Below are 21,032 nucleotides of genomic sequence, written 5' to 3' on the forward strand. Positions count from 1 at the left end.
GGAGGGCGGCTGGGCTGGAGTGCTTGGTTCTCTGATTTTTCTCAGCCCTTCCTGCTCGGGAGGTGGCAGGCCTGGTAGTTTCATATCACGTCTACAGGGAAAAGGGGACACATCCCTTTTGATAAAGCAGTGGCAGCCACCCCAAGGCCAGCAGCAGCCTGGGTTCATGTGTCATCGTTCTAAGCGACCGCTCTAGCTGCAAGGGAGGCTGGGAGACCAAGCATCTCTCCCGGCAGAGCGGGGGTGAAGGGGAGGCGGGCTAGGCACTCCTCACAGGTGTCCAACTGCACTAAGGGCCTGCAGGAAGTGAACTGACCCTCTTTTGTCCATCGGCCACAGCTGGACCTTAGGCAGTAAAGCTGTAGAAACGCCTGTCCCGCGGTGCCAGGGTGGAGAGTGTGGGTTTTCTCCCAAGATAATGGGAACCTGGGGGGAGGGTGTTAGTGCTTGCTGTGAGTTACTTATATTTTCATGAGACATAACTTCCATAGAAATAAATGGATGACTGTTAAGGATCAGCTGGATGATTTTTTGCATGTGGAAATGCCCAGGGAACCGAAACCCAAGATAGAGAACAGCTTCAGCACCACAGGCCCTTCATCAGAAGAGTTTTGAGCAAGGTGAGGGCCTGTCACACCTGTTTAAAGACAGTGGTAGAGGAGCCAGCCAGGAGGTTGGGGTTTAGCCTCCCAGGTCACTGACATCTGCATTTAGCCTTGGAAGCCGAGCACAACTGGTTGCAGTGAGGGTGTCCGGCAGAAGAACAAGAGTTAAGATCGGGGGTGCGGGCCTCCTTGGTGGCACAGGCGGTTGAGCTCTGTGCTGTGAACCTGTCCGTAGCCTCTGCAGAGGGGGCTCGATCCCAGCCTGCCAGCGAGAATCCCATATGGGGTGGCAGACCTCTCCTGTCTCCCACTGCGCCCCTTAGCAGTGTGTTTCAGTCAGTCTGCCTGTTCTGTTCCCCACTCTGTCTCTGGTGAATCTTCTCACCCTCCTGTACCTCTGGCCTGTACCCCGGTTCTTGTATAAAAATAAATCTTTAAAAAAAATGATCAGGGCCTCCCCGGTGGCACAGCGGTTGAGCGCTGGGTTGCGAAGCTACCTGCGGCCTCTGCAGCGCCGGTTCGATCCCCGGCTGCTCCCCGGCCACCGGTGAGGGTCCCGCATGGCGCGCAGACCTCTCCTGCCGCCCGCTGCTCCCCTCAGCAGTGTACTTCGGTCCTTCTGCCTGCTCTGCTCCCTGCTCTGGCTCTGGTGAATTCTCTCACCCTCCCGCGCTTCTGACTGTACCCAGTGCATGTATAAACCAAACAAACAAACAAATAATAAAAAATAAATAAATAAGACATGCCTCTAGAAAATTAAAAAAAATAAAAATAAAAATAAAAATAAAAAAAATGATCAGGGGGTGCAAAGAGCCTCCGTGGAGAGTCAGAGACAGCACCATATAGCTGGGGCTGAAAAAGATTTGGAGCCGGGAAAGGGTTTGAGGCTTGAGGGTGGTGAGACCAGAGATGGGGGCAAGTGCCATGAAGGGGGGGGAGCATAAAGAGAGGGGCCAGGGTCTGGCCCAGGTGGGAGAGGATGAGGACCCCAAAACATAACCGGACTTTCGGCATCTGGTTACCCTACACTGTAAAATGTGACCAACTTCGGAGAGTTTTGAGAAATACAGTTTATCATTGTTCGGGAGAAACAGCCCCCCTCTCGCCTCCCTGCCCCCCAGCCCCCCAGCCAGAGGGCCAATTAGGGCGCCGTCCGCCTCCCAGAATGCAAGTAACGGGAGACCTGGCCCCGCCCGGCCCCGCCCCCCGCGCGCCGACACGCCCAGCTCCGCCCTCTCGACCAATCAGAGCGCGGTCCGCAAGCCGCGCCGGGCGCGCACGCCCCAGCCGGGCCCTGGGGTGCGTTGCCATGGTCGCCGTTGGGGGGCGGGGCTGGCGCTGACCCGCCCCGGGAGAGGGGCAGGATCTGGCGGGCGGCTCGCTCGCTCGCCGCGGCCCCGAGTCCCCCTCTCCCGCCCCCCCCCCCGAGCCTGACGCCCGGCGGCCCCTCGCCTCTCTTCCCGCCCAGCCTGGCGCCCCGAAGGCCCCGGGAAGGCGCAGTCAGGAAACCCCGGAGAGGCCGCGGGAGGCCGCTGAGAAACGGGCGGGAAACCCTGTCTGAGAAAAGCCTTTCGCCTCGCGCGGGGCGCCGCGAGCGTCTCCTCACGGTGCACCTGGTCGGGCGGGGGGGACGGGAAGAAGCCAGAGGCTTGCGAAGCGCTTCCCGGGGCCACACAGCCCGCCCGGAGCGGGGGCAGGCGCGTCTCCCACCAGGGCCCCCATCCTCCCACGGCACCGAGGGAGAGTTCGGGAAGAGACGGGAGAGCAGAGACAGCGAGAGCAGACAGGATGAGGAGAGAGCGGGCGGGGGGGGCGGGAGACGGGGGGACGCGGGGAGGCAGAGGGAAAAGGTGCTTCACAAAGGAAGGAAGCGCTTTGGGGAGCCAGGGCGCCAGAAGATGGACAGAGGCCCCGAGAGGAGGAGCCGCCCCGGAGACCCGCCAAACTGGGGGGCCGAGAACCCAGCGGACAGGGACGGGGTGGCCGCAGGACGAGGGTGGGCAGGGAGGGGGCGCGGCGTGCAGGGGGCGCCGCCGGCGGGGTGCGCAGGGGCGAGCCGCGCGGGAGAGAGGACGGGCGCGAGGCAAAGACGACAGGAGAGAAGAGAGGGGGCCGCGGAGCGAGACCCCGCAGCGGCCGCCGCAGCCCCGCTCCCCACCCCACCCCGAAACCCCGGCGGCGCAAGAAGGAGGCCGAGTCGGGGCGCACAGCGGCTGTTTATTGGGGCGGGCGGGGCTCAGGGCGCGTCGAGCACCAGCAGCTTGTGCATGTACGAGTTCAGCCAGTGGCGGCGCTCGAGGGCGGCCCGCAGCCGCGCGCGCTCCCGGAAAGCCGCGTCGTCCGCCAGCGCCAGGCTCCGCCGAGACTGGGGGGCGGCCGCCCCCGCCCAGGCGCGGCCCGCGGTGCGGAGGCTGCGGGAGAGGCGGAGAGCGGTGACCGCGCGCCCGGGCCCCTCGCGCGCGCCGCCGGCCCCCCCCGCGGGCCGACCCCGAGCCCGGCTCCTGCCCCGGCTGGGGCGGCCGGCTCGGTCTCGATCTCTCGGTGCGGGGGCGTCTCTGTCTCTCCTCGCCCGGCGGGAGCTCCCCGAGCCCCGCGACCCAGCCGAGGCACCGGTCCGCCCCCGGCGCGCGGCCTGGCGCACAGCCAGAGTGTCCCGGCGCGGCCGGGCTCGGCCTGACTCCTTCCGAGTCGCTCCACGCCTGTCCTGGCATCTTTCTGTACCTTTGCTGCTTCCCCGCCCGCCCCGGCCCCCCCTCTCTGGGTCTCTCTTCCCCTCTGGGTCTGTCCCCACGGCTCGGCGTCGCCACCCCCCACGGGGAGCCTGGGCGCCGCACGTACCTGAGGACCCCCGCGGGGGGCAGGGCGACGCCCGAGGCCGTGGGGGTGCCCCAGGGCACGATCAGCAGCAGCAGCAGCAGCAGCAGCCGCACCCGGAGGCCCCTGGGCACCTGGCGGGTCTCCATCACCTGTGGACAGACAGGGGCGGGCTCAGTGGGGTCCGCGTCCGGGCCCCACCATCCACCCACCTGATGAAACCCACTTGCAGGGTCCCCTACCGCGCAGTGGGCTTGGCGGGTGAGGCTGGCAGCCCCCTTATATTGCCGCCCCAGCCCCCGCAGCGGCCGGTGACGCAAACCAGGGGCCGGGGGCGCGGGGTCAGCCCCCCCCAGGCTCATTAGGAGCTGCCAGCGGTAATGAGGAGCCCGGGGGTGGGGGCCCTGCCACCGGTAGCGGCCACCAAACTAATTGGGACCGGGAGCCGGGACCTGCGGTGGAGGGAGGGCCAGACAGAGAAGGGGACGTGGGGTGTGTCCGAGGGATAAAAATAGAGATGGGGACGGACCTTCAGAGCAGAAGCCAGAGAGACACAGAAAAGGGGAGCCATTGGGGACCGACTGGGGGGGGGGGAACAGATACAAAGAGATGAGAAAGTCACCGAGAGCAGGAAAGACAAAGCCAGTGGCAGAAGGGAAGAGGAAGGAAGGGAGCGAGAGGGAGACATGAGCAGGAAGGGAGCGAGGAGAAGAGAGGCAGACGGAGGCTGAGAGGAGGGAACACAGACAGATGGGGACGGAAGGACAGCCAGCCTGGACAGAGAACCCAGAGATAAATCCGGGTCGGGAGAGAATCAAGAAGGGGGGGGGGTTGCACAAGAGAAGGCACAGGGCGCTGGTGGCGGAGGGTGAAGGCTGGGAAGGGGACAGGCAGAGTCAGAAAAGTAGAGACCTAGAAGAGGAGGGCGTGGAGATGGGCAAAGGCCCTGTGTGCAAATCCTTCCTGGGGAGGAGTTTGGGGGTGGTGTAATGAGAAGAGCCAATCCCCCCCCACACACACACACACACTGGCCCTTAAGAGGGTGCCCTCTGCACAGCAGGCAAAGGTTGGGAAGTCCCAGGAGGCAGGGGCCAACTGTGCTGGGATTGACAAGACCCAGGAAGCCAACTCCTAACTCGCCAGAGAGGAGGGGAACAGGGGCTGGGTTTCTGGGTACAGGAAATGAAGGGAGAGGAACTTGGGGACTCCTGGGAAAGAGGTGCTGGGGCCCTGAATTCCTGGACTGAGAATCTAGCAGCCCCCCCTACACATGCACACGCTCACACAGACACCAGAGTCTTGGATTGGGAGGGTAGCAGGGATGTGGGTTCTTGGGTTTGGAGGAGACTCTTGGTTTCAAAGGGAAGCTGGGTTTTGGGGCACATGGCTCCATCAGATCACCCAGTCTCTAACTCCTTTCCCCACAACAGAGACAGCTTCCTTTATCGCTGTATCTTTAAGAGTCCAAGCCCGTTGCTAGGCTCCCAGGATCCCTGGGGAGGGGGTCAGGTGCAGCACCCTGGCCCTGGGGATGCCACCTCCTGCTGCCCCGCCCAGAGTCACTCTGCAGCATTCACCCAGCTCTGCATCCAGCTCTGCACATCTGCCGTTACCTCGGACCCCACGGAGCAGGTAAGACACCCCCGGCCCCCGAGTGACCTTGTCCCATCCAGGTGTCTGCTCTTCCCACCTCCGCCTGTCCACAGACTTAAGCATCTCTGCCCTAGGTGAGCCCCCAAGGCCCTGAGATCTCCATTCACCTTCAGTAAACAGACCTAGTGCTGCCCCCACAGCTCTCTCCCCCAAAGGCAGAGGAATCCTGACCCTTCCACCCCTATCTCTGGAGGATCCAAGACTCAGAGCTCCCAAACCCCTTCTACCTCAGGACCCAGAAGTTCTAGACTCTTATCTCCATTCTCTTCTGTAATCTAGCCCCTCCGTTTTGCTCCAAATTCTAGGCATCTGATCTGGGCCTCACCTCCCTGAATAACCAGGAGTTTAGACCCAAAGAGGCCTCCACCCTCAGGGCACAGGAGTCTGAATCCCCAGCAGTCTTCCTGCCCAGACCCTGGAGTCTTCCTCCTCTCTCAGATCCAGGCGTTGGGGCCCCCACCCTCCTCCCTCAGGCCCTGGAGTCCAGACCCCCAGCCTCCTCCCTCAGGCCCTGGAGCCCAGACCCCCAGCCTCCTCCCTCACACCCGAGGGTCCAGGCCCCCAGCCCCTCCTCCCTCAGATCCTGGAGCCCAGACCCCCAGCCCCTCCTCCCTCAGATCCTGGAGCCCAGACCCCCAGCCCCTCCTCCCTCAGATCCTGGCGTCTGCCCCCACCCTAAGTCTTCCCCTGAGACTCCTTCCTCCCTTGGGGGAGGCTCAGTAAACAACTGGTCAAAGAGCCCCGGGGCTCGGGGAAGAAGGCTTTCCCGCGTCCCCTCGAGGTGTGCACCCTCCGAAGTCCCAGTCGACGAGGTTTAAGGGCGTGGAGAGGGGTCATTCTTTGCCAGTTTTCCTGGGACCCCGTGGGAGAAACCGACGAGGAAATTAACTACGACTCCCAGGAAGCCCCGCGCCTCAATCTCCCTTGGCTACGCGGCGAGCGCCCCACATCCTTCTGGGAGGTGCAGTAGGCAACTTTCCCGGGTGCCCAGCGGAGCTGGGGACCAGGTCTACCTGGGGATCAGTGGGCGTGGCCGTGTGTGTGTGTGTGTGTGTGTGTGTGCGCGCGCGCGTGTGCCCTCCCGGAGCCCCCAGGGGCTCCTCAGCGCTTCCGGTCTTAACCCCTTCCTTCCCGCTCCCCCCTCCCTCCGCAGCTCAGGCGTCTCCCGGAGCCATGAAATCCTTCAGCCCGATTCTCCTCCTCCTCCTCGCCTTCCTCCTGGCTCCGCTGGGTTCCAGGGCCGCCCCTTCGGCCTCACCGTCTGCGGGCTTCGCGGAGATGGGCCATCCCTCTGAAACCTCCCCCCACCCTTCTGAAAATTCCACTCGGGACCTTCCTGACCCAGAATTCCCTGGGACTGCCTCTCCAGAGCCCTCCAAGACACCTCACGTGGCTTCCCCTGAGCCCTCTCCCCTTGACGTCTCTGAGACCCCCAGACCTGACCTCCCAGAAATCCCACACCCAGAGCCTCCTGAGAACCCCCAGCCTAAGTCACTTAACACCTCAATATCAGAATCCCTGGAGAACCCTCAAATTAACCCCTCCAAAACAACACATTCAGAACCTTCCGAGACCCCCCAACCTGATCCAACTGAAATTCCACCTACCCTGTCCCCTGAGACCCCCAAAGCTAATTTAACTTTTATTGAAAACTCAAACCCGAAGCCTACCCAGATTCTACACCAAGAATCCCCAGAGACTGCCAAACTTAACTCCACTGAAATTTCATATGCAGAAGCTCCTGAGACCCCAAATCCTAACCCCACCAACGCATTTCACCCCAGTTTTCCAGAAACCCACAACCCGGAAGCCACTGACATCCCAAACTCTGAATTCCCTCAGAGCCTCCATTCTGACCCTACTGAAACCCCTGGCCCAGCATCCCATGTAACCCACAGCCCTACTGAAATTCCCCAAACAGAAATCCCCACAACCCACTACGAAGATGCATCAGAGACACCCGTGGCCTCTGGCCTGGAGACCGCAGCTAGTCTTCACCCAGAAACGCCTGCACCCTTCAAGGAGGGAGCTACTGCCCTAAATGAGCGGCCCCAGAACCCCGAACCAGAAACCCCAGCAGCTACCCAGCCCGAATTCCTTAAATTACCCACTTCGAATTCTTCCAGGACCATCGAGCCGACAGTCCCCCAAAACTCTAGCCCTAAAGGGCCCAACACCCCTCCTCCGTCAGGCCGAATTGTAGGCCCCCCTGCTCCTCCAGGGCCCCCAAATAAGCCGGCCCCCGCCACTCCGCGGGCCCCCCAAAGGCGCGGCCGAGGTGAGAGAGTCAACACGATCATCGTGGTGGAGCGAGTGGAGGAGACCGGTGAGGGGCTGGCACCGCACTCCCGGGTCCGCGGGCGGAGGGGCTGGGAGCCGGGGCTTCCGGGCGGAGGGAAGAGGGGCCTGTAGCCCCGAACTCTGGGTCGGAGGGAGAAGGGGGTAGGGGGCTTCGATTGCTCATCCTCTGGGCCTCCTTCCTCAGGGGTGACTCTGGTGGGACGCCCCCGGGGCGTGGCGGGCGGGGCCTTGTGCCTGTTCCTCGCGGGGACCGGGCTGCTGATCGGCATTTTCCTGCTGCTGTGGTGTCTCTACCGCCGGGCCAGCCGGCACCGGCCCTTCGCACACCACCGGCTTCCGAACGACGGAGACGAACCGGGTGAGCGACCCTTACGGCGTCCCTCCTTTGCACGCCTGTCCTGGCACTTTAGGGTGCCCCACCCAAAAGGACAGACCCCCCCCCCCCTTTGAAAGGTCAAGAGGAGCTCTGAGCCTTCCCTGGCCAGGCCCGGCCTCCCAGTTCTCAGCAGTGTCGTGTTCACGTCCCGTCCCGCCCCTGCCCGGGGTGGGGGGCTCCTCAGCTGGCGGGGAGCCAGAGACCCCCCACAAGCCCCGCCCCTCCCCTGCCTAGAGCGCGAGCCCCGCATTCCCCGCCCCTTCGGGAGGCTCCGCCCCCTTTGGGCGAGACCACGCTCCCCGCCTGCTCAGGCGCCCTCCCCCTTGAAAACCCACTTGGAAAGGCTGATCAGAATCCCCCCTCGCCTCCTCCCCGGCCCTCGGCGCTGCAGAGCCGGCCAACCCCGTGCCAGCCAGGGGGTGACCCCGCTTCTTTGCTCCCACAGTTATGCATTTGGACACTCCGAAGGACCCCTACGACCTCTACTTTTATGCGCCCGACGCCTGGGTCCCTTCACACATCTCCACCAAGCAGCCACCGCCCACGCCCCCGCTGCCGCCCAAGTTGCCCCCGCCGCCCCGCGGGGGCCGCCCCCAGCGCCTGGAGCCGCTCTCCCCAGCCACGCTCCCCAACAATTTCGTGTGAGCCCCGCTCGGGCCCCGCCAGATCTGCGCCAACCCCAGACAGAGGAAGGTCCCAGAGGTCCTGTCCTCCAGGCCTGCTTTGCTACATAGTGGGCCTCTCGGATAGAGGGTCCAAGACAGGAATGCTTTCGCGGTGACCGGAGAACACCGGCTGAAGCCGAATAAAGCGCATGTTCCCACGGTTACACACCCTCTGACCACCTGAGTGGGGGGGCAGGGAGTCTGGGGTGGGGGGATACCGGGTGTGAGGGAGGGGGGTAGGAGGAGGAAGGAGATGGGCCTCCTGAGGGAGAAGGGCTGGGGGCCTGGATGCCTGGGTCTGAGGGAGGAGGTGGGCCTGGTCTTCTTGTGACCCCCACGACACTGACTGTGTCCACCAAAGCATTTTATTGGGAGTGGGGCAGGGCAGGATTTACAATCACAGAGACAGAGACACAAAGACACAAACCTGCCCTGGGAAAGAACACCCCTCCCCCTCTCCCCATTCCCATTCCTGGGATTCTGTCACTTCTGCATATGCTCCCCAAATTCTAAGCTGAAAAAGGGGCATCGGAGAGGGGAAGATCCCAGATCATGAGTCATTTAGCCCCTGAGGGACACAACAAATGGCCACTGAGAAAATGAGGGTAGTTTGAAACCACCCAGGAGAATAAAGTGCAAGGAATTGGGGGCATGAGGGCATCTTGAAACCACCATGGGGACGTTCAATGGTTGGTGGCTCAAACCATTGCGTTGATGGAGCCGAGCAGCCACTATTTAGACCTGAAAACCGTGTCAGAAAAAAGTGCATGGGGGTGATAAGAAGCATTTCGTTAAAACCGCCATTTTGGTTGCTCCCCTAGACATTGTGCTAAGCTAGGGAGGTCCTGGGGAATTTGGTGCAACAGCAGACTCTGCTAGTGGAGGGAGAGGTGAAGGGGGGACTTGAAACCGCCATTTTCCCTCAGAAACGCTGGTGAGAATCAAACCCTAGAACAGCGGGGATGGGTGGTTGGTTAGCCCAACCTGGAAAATGCAGAGTTGAGAGAGATTTGAAACTTCTAGAGGAAGACCTTGAGTTTTTCTGAAGGGAGAGGGGGGCTGAGAAATCACAGGGGTTAGCCTGAGAGTCCCTGGGGTTAAAGGAAAAGGGGGCAGGTGCCCAAAACCACAAGAGTAAGAGATTCAACTGTCCATCCAAATAAAGCCCTGAAAGGAGAGATTTGAAACCACTGAGGCAGAACAAGTGGAGAGGGAACCTTTGGGGGAATTTGGGTATCCTTGAAACTGCCATTCTACAGCTTCATTACCCCTGAGAGGCCTTCAGGAGGGGAAGAGGGCTTGACAGCAGGGGGAACCAGGGAGAGTGCTTCTTAGGCCTGAGGCTGGACTGAGGAGTGGGGCTCCTTGACACTGTCATTCAGGCCAGAGATGTGTGGCATGGAGGTCCTGGAAACTGCCATTCAGTGGGAGGCACATGGTCAGTAGCCCCGGACAGGGGGTGGGGGTCTTGGGGGCTGAAATGTGCTGTGTGTAGCCCCATAGGAAGGAGGAGGAGCAGGAGGTGCTCCGGGGGGCTCAGCCTCATCCTCCATATCGCTCTCGTCACTGCCAGCCAGCTGGTCATGGCCTACGAAGCCACATTTCTCTTCACTCATCTCCTCAGGCTCTGCCCATGGCTGCTTCTCTCCAGAAGCGAAGACCCCGTAGAAGATGACACCCCCGTAGTGCACCAGGGAGGCGATTAGGAACACATACTGCCACTCTTCCCGAGTCTGCAGGGGGACAGAAGGGGGCTGGGGTCACAGAGTCCCCTGGGAGAAACAGGAGTGGTGGGGAGAGAACTTGCAAAGAGGAGACAGGCCAGAGACAGACGGGGGACCCATCAGAGAGCCTGAAAGGCACCCAGAGGGGGGACAGTGAGTTCAGGGCGGGCGGGCACGTCAGACAGGGACCACACACAAATCTGGAGGGCAAGCGGGTCAGGTGCCACACAGACCTTGTGCTTAGTCATGGCGCCCACAATGATGGGGCACACCATGCCCGACAACGTGCCCACGCCGTTGGAGATGCCCATGAGGATGCTGGCGTAGCGCGGGGCGATGTCCAGGTGGTTCACGTTGAAGCCTGGCGCGGAGGGAGGCGGAGTCACCGGATCTCCCGCGGGCGCCGGCCGCTGACCCGCTCCGCCTCCCCCCCAGCCTCACCGGACCCCGCTGCTCTTGGAGCCCATTTCTGCGAGGCCTGGGAGGGCCCCTTCCTGCGCCGCAGAGCTCCCCACAGGGCCGACCAGAGACCGCCACGCGGCGGACCCGCGGTTCTCACCGGAGATGGCGAAGCCGCTGAAGCCCACGGCGAGGACGAGGAAGGAGATGGCCACGCCCTTGGAGTGCGAGTAGCCGACCACCAGCAGCAGCGTGGCCTCCATGCCGAAACCTAGGGGGCCGCCTCGTCTGAGCGCCCCTGGCCCCACGCCGCCCCTCCAACCCGTCCCCGCCGCAGCCGACTCCCCGCGCCCGCGCTCCCCAAGTCCTGAGCTCCCCGACGCGCGGCCCAGGATCGCCACGAGTTCCACGGCCCCGGGGGGCCCTGGAAACGCAGGGTCGGGTCCCACCTGGAACCTTCACCCCTTCCCTCTGGCCCCGCTCCTTAGGCAGACTTCACCGCCAGGCCCCCCACTCCCTCCCCAACGCCCAGCTCTTCCCCGTCTCCGCCCCGCCCCGTGGAGGCCCCGCCCCGAGCCGGGCTTTCCCTTGGCCACGCCCACCGCCCCGCCCCGCCCGGAGCCCCGCCCCGCCCGGCTGCTCCGCGCTCACCCCCGCAGTTCATCAGCTTGCGCACGTTGGTGGTGGACATGATGCGGCGGCTTCTCAGGAAGTCCGCGATCTGGCCGCCAATGGGCACGATGATGGTCATGACCAAGTGGGGCAACGCCGACACCAGCCCCACCTGCGCCCGCGGGAGAAGAGGGCGGGCGGTCAGGGCCCGCGGCCGCCTCCCTGCCCCTGGGTTCCAACCGCTTGGGGTTCGGATCCCGGTCCTTCTGCTTCAGCCCCTGCCATGCCCCCTGCCCCCCGCCCCCCGACCTTGCTGATCTCGAAGCCGAACACTTCTTCGAAGTAAGCAGGCTGGGAGATAAGGAGCAGGTAGAACGTCCAGCTGCGGCAGAAGTTGGCCACGATGATGGCGTAGACCGGCATGGACGTGAAGAAGCGCCGCCAAGGGGTGTTAAATTTCTGTGGGGGCGGCAGGACAGACCGCTAAGGCAGAGACCAGAGCAGGGTGCTCTGCCTGCCCTTTCGGGGGCCCCACTACAGCTCCTCAGACCGGCCTCACTTTGACCCTCTGAGGACTCTGGTGACACTTCAGGAAGGCAGGGACCCCTCAAGTTCGCGGGTGTCCGGACCCCACGATGACCCTCAGGGACCCAGGGGTCTCTTCATTCAATTCACGACCCCTAATTCTAGCCTCATCCACCCCCAAGATCTAAGTGAAACCCCGCGTTCGGGTCTGGCCGCTGCTGGTTTTAACCACACCCCACCAGGGCCGTGGTCCCGCCCATCGAGCGACCCCGGCCCGCCCTCGGCGCCCACTGACCGGGGCTCCCGGCTTTAGCCCGGCACCTCCAGGTTCTAACGCCGCCCCCCCGCAAGCCCATCTCCTCCCCCAGAGCCGGCAGGAAGCCGCTCGGAGCTACTCGTTGCGCGGGTTCAACGCCCCCTTCCTCCAGTTCAAGGCCTCCGACCTGCCCATCTCTCGGCTCCCCACCGCGCCCCACCCCGCGCAGGCTGGAGCCCGAACCGTGACGGGGTTCATGAGTTTGGCGCTCTCGCCGATGGCGTCCTCGATGTACTTGCGCTCCTCCTCCGAAATGCTGGGGTGCAGCGCCGGAGACTCATAGGAGACGAGCAGCCAGAACAGGTACCAGAAGATCCCGAAACTGCCTGGGGGGTTCAGGAGGGGATGGAAGCGAGGTGACCACCGGCCTCGCCGCGCCCCAGCGCCACCCAGACCCGGGTGTCTGGGCCCCTCACCGTAGACGTAGAACACGGAGCTCCACCCCGAGTACTGCACCAGGACCCCGGCCAGAGGCATCGCGACCACCGCCCCAGCGTAGGAACCTAGGGGGACGACGTGGGGGGGAGACAAGCCCACCCTTCCTCAGACACTTCAGCCCGCACCCGCAGCCCCTCCTGCTTCAGACCCGGGACCCCGGGACCCAGCTCCCCCCAACCCTCGGATCCGCAAGTCTGCACACCCGGCGCCCCCTCCTCTCACCGCAAAAGGCTGTTGTCGCCAGGCGACTCCGCTCTAAGGGCGGGGCCCATTTGCTCCAGATTCCGTGGCAGGCGGGGTACGTGACCCCCTAAGGCGGAGAAAACCCAGGTCAAGGAGAAGAGGCGGGGTCGGACCGGGGGCGGGGTCATATGGGGCCGGGATTTACCTCCACCAACCCCTGCAGGATCCTCACGAAGATGACACAGCCATAGTGGACGCGGGCCGCCGAGGGGATCAGCATGTTTAATGTGGATGTAGCCACAATGGCAAAGCCAAAAACCCTGACGGGAAGAGTCCGTGGTCCCACAAAAGGCTCCAGCGATCCCGCCATGCCTAGCAATCTAGCCTTCCTGCCCACGGAGGCCAGACTCTGCGTCCCCTAAAGCCCGGGCCCCCACTTTCTGTGTGACTCCTACCTTCCACAACCACAAACACAGCCTTTCTTTAAGACCCGGTCCCCGAACTCAGGGTCCTCCAGCTTTCCAGGAGCGTACCCCAAAATGCAAAGCCACACCCTGCAACGCCACCCACACCCTAGCAGGTCCCGCCCACCCCCAGACCCCACCCCGTACCTGTTGGCCGCGAATTTTTGACAGATGAATCCTCCGGGAATCTGGGTGACAATGTAGCCCCAGAAAAAGGAGCCGTGGATGAGGCCGACAGTCTCGGGATCCCAGTTGAACTGAGCTTTCTGTGGGCCAAAAGGCGCGTCAAACTCGCCGCCCTGCTCCGGCTCGGCCTCTCCGCCAATCAGCACTCACGGGCGGCCCCTGGACCAATCAGCAGCAAGGATCCCCTCTCTCCCACCCACCCCCGGCGCCCCCACGTTGCTAGGGCCGCACTACCTTAGCAACGGGGCCTGTTGCCGCCCGGAAATCTCACTTTACCCACTTTACCTGCTCTCCTGCCCTCTCTGTGAATATCTAGGGGACCCTATGCGAGAGCCAGGGCTCTCTCTCCATTGCTAACCGACTTACGAACTGTTTGCGGAATGATTTGGAGGGAATCTAGGCAGGGACTAGAAATAGGTAAAAAGGCCGACTGGGCGGAATCAGGGGGCAAAGCAGACCACAGTCCAAATCAGGGCTTTTTCTGAGGTAGGGACACAGCCCACACTGAAATTAAAATAGTGGAGATGGCCTGGGAGGAAGAGAGGCTATAGGTAAGGGCCAGAGAAGACCTAGTGGGACTCAGCAGAGCAACTTCAGAAATTCAGAGGAGAGCCTGCGAGGGGACTGGGATTAAGCAGATGTGACCCTGGGTCCGGTGTGGGAAGCAGGGGTGCAATGCTGCTAGGGCGCCCAAAACGGAGCAGGGGTCACACTTAGGGGAGCTAATCTGGAACAGTCTACATTTTCAAATCAGGGACTTGAACTCTCTCGGGCGGGGCCTCATTTAGATCTGGGCGAGGCTTCGGAAGGGGCGCGCCCAGAGGCTGGTTTCCACGCTAGGATCCAGCGGAGGGGGCGGCACCGATGAGCTGGGCCCCCGCCCCCCGCCCCGTTGTGATTTGAAGGGGCGTGGTCTGGACTTCTCCGGGACCCACGTGATGTCACCAGGGGTGTGGGCGCTCGTAGGGGCAAGCAGGGCGCGGAATCGCTCCAGCGGCTACCTGCACCACCACGTGGCCCCCGCGGTGGGTCGTGCTGTTATTGACCATGGACACGATGGCCACGCCGAGGTTGCAGCGGATGCCAAAGCTGATGCAGAAGCCCAGACCGCTCATGATGGCTATAATGTAGCGGCGAGGGAGCCCAAAGCAGGTGCAATCCAGTACCGGCGGGTCGCGGGTGTGCGTGGTCACCGGGCGCCCGTCAGCACTCAGTTCCAGCGTCTCTGCACCTTCCTGCCGCTTCTCCAGAAGGCTGCGGAGAAGCAAGAGTCAGAGACTTGGACATCAGGCCCCCAGCCCCTTCACCTCATGAGACAGGAGACCGGTCCTAGCTCCCTTCTCTCCGCAGGATGCAGGATGTGGACTCCCAGTCTCCAGCTCCCTCAGATCAGTTCCATGCCCCCTGCCCTCTCCTCCCCGCTCAAAGGAGGGCCTCATTCCCTTCTCCCCCAGCCTGTCATCTCTCCATTGGAGTCTGTTTGGTTGGTTGGTGGGTGGGTTGGGTTTTTAAAGATGTATTTATGCATACAAGAACTGGGGTGTAGCCCAGAGGTGTAGGGGGGTGAGAGGATTCACCAGAGACAGAGTGGGGAACAGAACAGGTGGATTGACTGAAATACGCTGCTGAGGGGAGCAGTGGGGAGACAGGAGAGGTCTGCTGCACCATGTGGGCCAGCTCCCTGGCTGGGGATTGAACTCATGTTGCAGTGGCTGGTGACAGCTTGATAGTGCTGACACTTTAGCCCCTGCACCACCAAGGGAAGCCCCTCCACTGGAGTTTCAGGCCCTAGACTACTCTTTGCAATCCAGAGCCTGTGTGCCCCCAACCCCCACCCCAGAGACTCTCTCCAGCCCCCTCTCCTAGATGAGTCTATTTGAGGAAGCAAAAGGCGCTAAGGAAATGCTTCAGCAAAAGGTGTCAAAAGAACAGATGCTTCTCAGCCATGCCTGCTATATATACCGACCCTCCTTCCCTCCTCCCATGCCCTTCCAGCTTCCAGGCCCCAGGTGTGGGGCTGACAGCCTGCTGACTCGATTCAGCCACTGGAAGTCCATTCTCTGGGACAGGGTGGGGCGATGTCCAGGTTCTGCAACCCTGCAGCCCAGCCGGACATCCCTGGGGAAACTTGAGTTCAGGCTGTCAGCCCAGGGGGTAGGGAGGGGGAATGGCGGGTGGTGTCCTGGCAAGGGACAGATGGTCCTAGTAGGGGGATTGGCTCAGTCCCCAGCACGGCTCTCGCCCCCGCCTGTTCTGGATCCAGGATTGAGTCTGTGATGACAGAGAGGGTACTTGGAGGGCCAGCTCGAAGCCAGAGAGAGGTTGCAGGGAGAGAGAGGTGCCCTGAGACAGGTATGGAGGGTGACAGAGATGGAGGGGGGCAGAAGTTGAGAGAAGGAGGGTCAGAGACACAGGAGGGAGAGATCTGGGGGGATCCGAAGAGATGGAGAGAGAGAGAGAGAGACCCAGAGGGAGAGTGGAAGAGAATAAGATGGGCAGAGACCCCAAAAGAAGGAAGAGGCAAGGCAAGGACCCAGAGAGGGAGGGGACAGAAGCCAGGAGAGAGAAGGTAGATGCAGACACCGAGCTTGAGAGAGACTAAGAGACTGAGACAGGCTGGGGATGTGATTTGTGAGGTGCGGCCTCTCTCTGAGGCACCAGGCAGCCAGGGGACCGGGCTGGATCCCAGGAAGGGGCTAGAACAGATGGAGGCGAGGGAGATTGGGACGGGGGAGGAAAGAACAGCCAGACGGTTGGGGGGGGAGGCGGGTGGAAGAGATGAGAGAACACAGCCACCCTCCCATTCCAGAACTTAAGGAGACTGGGAGGGGGGCTAAGAAACAGGGGTGGGGGAAAGAATGATGTGGGGGGGTAAGAAATGGACAGAACCCAGGAGGGGGAATGGGACCCTGAGAGAGGGGAGACAGAGCAGAGAGGGGGGGGGAGGGAAGCCCCCAGGGGGACTCGACCGGTGTGGTGGGGCGCCCCGCCCACCCGGCCGTGTCAGCCAATGTGAGCCGGCTTTGACCCAGGTTGCTCTCCGACGCTATTTGACCCTGAAACTCAGGGCGTGATTGCAGCCCCGGAAATCTGATCTGCATTGTTCTCCTCGGAGTCCACAGATCCGCGAGCCAGCGCTCGGTGGGGAGGGGAGGTCTCCGTAGCCCACGTCTATGAAATGGGCACAAGGGAACTTCAAAGGTAATATGGCCGTGGCGGGAGGGGGCAACTTCCCCTCTGGGCTCTTCTCAGGCTGTCCAGTAATCAGAGGGACCATCAGAGGGGGGCTAGGGGGGAGGGGAGAACCAGTTTGATTTCATCCATACTGGAAATGGACATAGACAGGAGGCGTCTGGGGAACGGGGTAAGACGAGGTGTATCCCCTAAGCTAAGGCGTAGAATGGGGGCCGGGGGCTTCGAGGATGGAAGCCACACGTGACCAAGAACAGGGGCTCTGTGAGGAGATGTCCGCCCTGCTATATAGACAGGTTATTCAGAAAGGAAGCGTATTTTGAGTGGTAACCTGAATCCTGGGTAAGACCCCCAATTTCCCTCTCCTAGGACTCCCCGCTCCTTGTGAGCCCACAGCGGCTCGACTGACCGACCTCAGTAGGAAATAATCCACATGCCAAAGCGGCAGGTCTTGGGGAGGCCTATTCTGGACACCGTGACTATCATTTCAGGATAAAAGAACACGGGGTGCAGAGATGAAGGTCACCCCAGTGCTGTGAAGAGGATAGGAACGGATCAGGAGAGCCTGAATGGAGGACCACTCACCCCTCTGGATACCCGGGCCTCTGTCTGGGCTGGTGAGGGGACAGTGGACCAAAATGAAGAGGGTGTCTCAGTGCCCCCTGCTCTGGGTCTCTGCTTCTGCTGGGCTCTCTGTAAGGTCCCCTGGGCCTCTGCTCCCCCGTGTCCCTCTGGTCCCTTCCCCCTTCTCTTCCCATCAGACAACTGGAGAAACCGAGGCTCAGAAAACAGAAGTCCAAGGTCACAAACAAAAGCATCTCTGGCGTCTGAGCCCTTCCTGTCCCCCAGCATTGCTTCGCCCCTTGCTTGGCTCCACATTTCTCCTGAATCGCCTCCCCCCAACCCCATATCCTTGTCCCAAGGGTTCCATCTGTTTCCTGGCCTGAGGGAGTTCTCCACCCACTCCATCACTCCTCTCGAGGAACGTCCTCAGGCCCCCTCCCAGGCTCCGGAGGGCGCTGACCAGCTTGGAGTGAAGGCATCTCTCCTCATCCTTTGATCTCTCTGCCTGCTCAGGCCAAGCCTCAGTTTCCGCAGGTTGTTTAGTGATTAAAGGCAATCAGGGTGTTATGTTGCTCTTCTCTGCAACCCTCCAAGTGAACCCCAGGATTCAGATGTAAATACTCTCCCAATTCCATGTCCTTGGCTACTGTTCTGGGAGTACTGAACTCTGGGGTCTCAGGGTGCTGGGGTGGGGGGTAGCTCAGAGAGGTGAGGGAAGGCAGAGCCAGACCAAGGAGTCACATGAGAAGATAAGAAGCAGCCACTGAGGGAGGGGGCTTGAGGAACCCGTCCCTCCCGCCTCCACCCCAGCCCCCTCCAACAACACGTCTCTCTCCCTCTCCTGACTTCGCACTGATGTATTTTGAGAAACTCGTGAAAGGAGGCGAGAAAAAGGGTGGGGATGGGGCTGGAAGATTGGGAAAAGAAGGGGTGAGGTTATCTCAGCACCCCCCCACCTCCCCATCACAGCACCCTCCTCCTGCCCCCTCCCTTCTGCCCAGCCCTATTCCCATCTCTCCTGTTACTCGAAGGTGGGGACACTTTCAGCTAGAAGGACCAGTGGTAGACTCCGAAAAGGACTTGCATGGCTTCGTGAGACAGGCGGAGGGTCAACCAAGGATGGGGTCAAGGCCATGGGCCCAGGAGACAGGGGCTAAGGGACCAGCGCAGGGGCACCATGGGGATGGGCCGTCCCCTCCCCGCACTGTGGCCAGATATTTTTAGGCTTCTCCGCAGCTGAGTAATTTCTCTGACTTGGAGCCAGGGCTGGGGTTGGGGGTGAGAGAGTAGAGGGAGGTGTCCAGACTGCCCTGGGGACACACAGGTCACTGGGGTCATCTCCCTGGCTGTGAGGATCGCTCTCTCAGCTCTAACCAAAATCCTCTGGGACGTCAGAGCGACCCCAGGACTTGGCAGGTAACTCCCTTCTCCCCCAGAGACCCAGGATACCCTGATTTCTGCCTCCCTGCTGATCTCTCCCCAAGGACAAGGACCAGTGGGCCCCAATCCGCTTTAGCTTCAGATTAAACACTCTGAGAGTCAGAAACTGGACAAGACAGAGATGGAGAGACTTGGGGTGGGGGGCGGGGTAACAATCCAGGGAGAGAGACAGAGAGGAGAGGGACCCAAAAGGATAGAGTCAGAGACCTAGAGAGGGGGACAGAGCCCCCGGCAGAGGTGTTGATGGAGAGCTAGTGAGAGCGGGAGAGAGAGGGACAGAGACCTGGAGAAAGGAGGCAGAGAGAAGCTAGCAGAAGAGATACAGAAGTGGGGGAGGGCGTCAGAGGCCGAAAGAGAGGGAAACGCATAGTCCCAAAGAAAAGGAGAGAGACTGGGGTGGGGTGGGGCGCAGAAAAATGAAAGAGGAGATGCTGGAGGAGACAGAGGCTGGATCAGGGAGAGGCGCAGCCGGAGACCGAGAGGCGAAACTGGTCAGATGGGTGGATCCCACTCATCCGCCGGTGTCTCCTGCCCAGCTGTCCGTCTGCGCCCAGGTGGGAAGCAATGCCCCCCCCCCCGACCCTGGACCCCTCCCCCGCCCAGGACCCCCACCGCGCTCACCGGTGCAGCCTCCCGAGGGCGCGTCCCGCTAGCTTCCGAAACTCCTCCTGGCGGAACTCCATGGTGGCGCCGGTCCCCCCGCCGAGCCCCCCGCCCGCGGGCCCGGGCGGCCGTGTCCGGGTTCCCGGGGTCCGCCCCGGCCCGGCCGGCCCCGCAGCTCCGCTCGGGGGGAAGGAGGCTGTGAGCGCCGGCTGCCGGGGGGCTGTCACTGGACTCGGCGTCGGGGGCGGGGCTCTGGAGGCCCCGCCCTCCGCCAGGCCCCGCCCCGCGTCCTGGCCCCGCCCCCACTCGGCCCTCGCCCTTTTGGCCCCGCCCCCCGCCCCAAGACCTCACCGCGGCGCTCTGAACTCGCCCCCCGGAGCAGCATCGCCCCGAGATCGGCCCTTCCCCTCCGTTCCATTTCCCGCCGCTACTTCTGTCCCAGATTTTCTCACCTCCCGAGTTCTCTTCCCCAACTGCGATTTGTGCCCCTCCCTCCAGTTGCCCCTAATTCGGTGCTCGCAGTTTCCTCCCCTACAAAGCCACCTGCCCCTGGGTTTTCTCTTTCTGCATTTCAACCGCCCAGTCCTGCCTCTGCTGAGCTCTGCCTCCGGACCCGCAGGCCGGGCCCTGAATTCCATTCCATCCCATCCCTCCTCGTGCCCAGGTCAGCTTGCTCAGACAGAGGACTGTTTCCTCATTCGGGGACTTCCTTCCCCACCCCCGTTCCAGCCCCATGTGGATGCACTCGCTCACCCCGCCAGCTCTCCCTCCATCGGTTTCTTTCCCCTTGACTTTCATCCACCTGCCTCCATCTTTCTCCATTTGAATTCCATCTCCGTACAGTTCCTCTTTGGGGGCATCTCGCCACCCCAGGCCCTTCACACCCTTCCCTGCCCTTCCGAGTTCCATCACTCACAACTTTATACCCCCCCAACAGGCCACCATAACCTCCCCCCTCTTAGTTTTGGCTCCTATCGATGAGTTCCGTCCCTGTCCCCGAAGTTCTGCTCCCGCCCCTGAGCTGGGTCCCCTCCTCTGGGATCGGCCCCTGTCCTGATGTTGCCCCCGCAACTCGGAATCTGCCCCTGGAGTCAGTGAGTTCTGACCCCACTCGCCAATTCTCTCCCCGCACCCCGAGTTGTGTCCCTCCCTCTGGGATCCGCCTCCCCCTCTAGGCTGTTACTCCACCCCCGATCCTCAGCTCCGCCCCTCTGAGCTGGAACCCCGACTTTGCTCGGTCTCCGGCGGGCGGGCGGGTCTCGAGCCCCTCTCCCCCACCCGCCCCCCTCCTCACCCGGAGTCCAGATCAGGCCCCAGGAGGGTGCTCCTCTCCCCACCACCTCCCTGCGTCGGGCCGCAAATGCATTTGGGATTAAATTTTCATGATGTGGCACAAGCCCGCGAGGGTTGGGAGGGAGCAGCCGGCGCGGCGGCCGGGCGCCACCGACGGGGTGGCCCAGCAGCCCCACGGGCCGCCGCGGCCTCTCGCCTCCAGCTTTGTCTCGCTGGGTCTCTGGCTCTCACGGTTTTGCAAGTGTTTGCGAAAACCCGGGGTCCCAAGGGCCGGTGGCCGGGGCTGGACTCCAGGGCGTGAGGGAGGGGGCCCGGGGCTGAGGGAGGGGCCGAGAGCCTGGACCCCCAGGTGTGAGGGAGGAGGTTGGGGGCCGGGACCCCCGGGTCTGAAGGAGGAGGCTGGGGTGCTGCACCCCGGGACTGGGGGAGGGGGCTGGGGGCCTGGACCCCCGGGCCTGAAGGAGGAGGCCGGGGTTCCGGACCCCCGGGGCTGAGGGCGGGGCTGGGAGCCGGGACTCCCGGGGCTGAGGGAGGAGCAGCCCGCCGAGCCGTCCACGCGCGCCACCCAGTGGCCGCAGAATCCCCGCCTGGCTGTGGAGGCGGCGGCCGCGGCTCTGCGCCAGGTGTGAAGGTGGAGCAGATGGTGAAGAGGGGGGAGTGGGAAGGGGGCCCAGGCTGC

General features: G+C 62.6%; 3 protein-coding genes across 3 annotated transcripts; 1 reads left to right on the forward strand and 2 right to left on the reverse strand.

The window, feature by feature from the left end:
* Window positions 1–2,841: 2,841 nt before the first annotated feature.
* Window positions 2,842–3,568, reverse strand: PTH2 (parathyroid hormone 2; the record flags this gene model as incomplete). The annotated part of the gene is made up of 2 exons (XM_084257942.1): window positions 2,842–3,016; window positions 3,444–3,568. 2 exons carry the CDS (start codon window positions 3,566–3,568, stop codon window positions 2,842–2,844), a joined length of 300 nt encoding a protein of 99 aa, XP_084114068.1.
* Window positions 3,569–6,245: 2,677 nt separating this feature from the next.
* Window positions 6,246–8,462, forward strand: GFY (golgi associated olfactory signaling regulator; the record flags this gene model as incomplete). Its single annotated transcript, XM_084256689.1, has 3 exons — window positions 6,246–7,398; window positions 7,558–7,731; window positions 8,195–8,462. 3 exons carry the CDS (start codon window positions 6,246–6,248, stop codon window positions 8,392–8,394), a joined length of 1,527 nt encoding a protein of 508 aa, XP_084112815.1. The 3' UTR covers window positions 8,395–8,462.
* Window positions 8,463–9,853: 1,391 nt separating this feature from the next.
* SLC17A7 (solute carrier family 17 member 7) lies at window positions 9,854–19,140 on the reverse strand (the record flags this gene model as incomplete). The annotated part of the gene is made up of 12 exons (XM_084256814.1): window positions 9,854–10,147; window positions 10,372–10,499; window positions 10,698–10,808; window positions 11,189–11,321; window positions 11,459–11,608; window positions 12,174–12,316; window positions 12,407–12,493; window positions 12,651–12,738; window positions 12,817–12,931; window positions 13,223–13,341; window positions 14,263–14,515; window positions 19,079–19,140. The coding sequence occupies 12 exons, from the start codon at window positions 19,138–19,140 to the stop codon at window positions 9,854–9,856; spliced, it is 1,683 nt and encodes a 560-aa protein (XP_084112940.1).
* Between the last annotated feature and the right edge of the window lie 1,892 nt (window positions 19,141–21,032).

The sequence above is a fragment of the Talpa europaea genome (genome assembly GCF_964194135.1).
Source record: "Talpa europaea genome assembly, chromosome: 16".
NCBI lineage: Eukaryota > Metazoa > Chordata > Mammalia > Eulipotyphla > Talpidae > Talpa > Talpa europaea.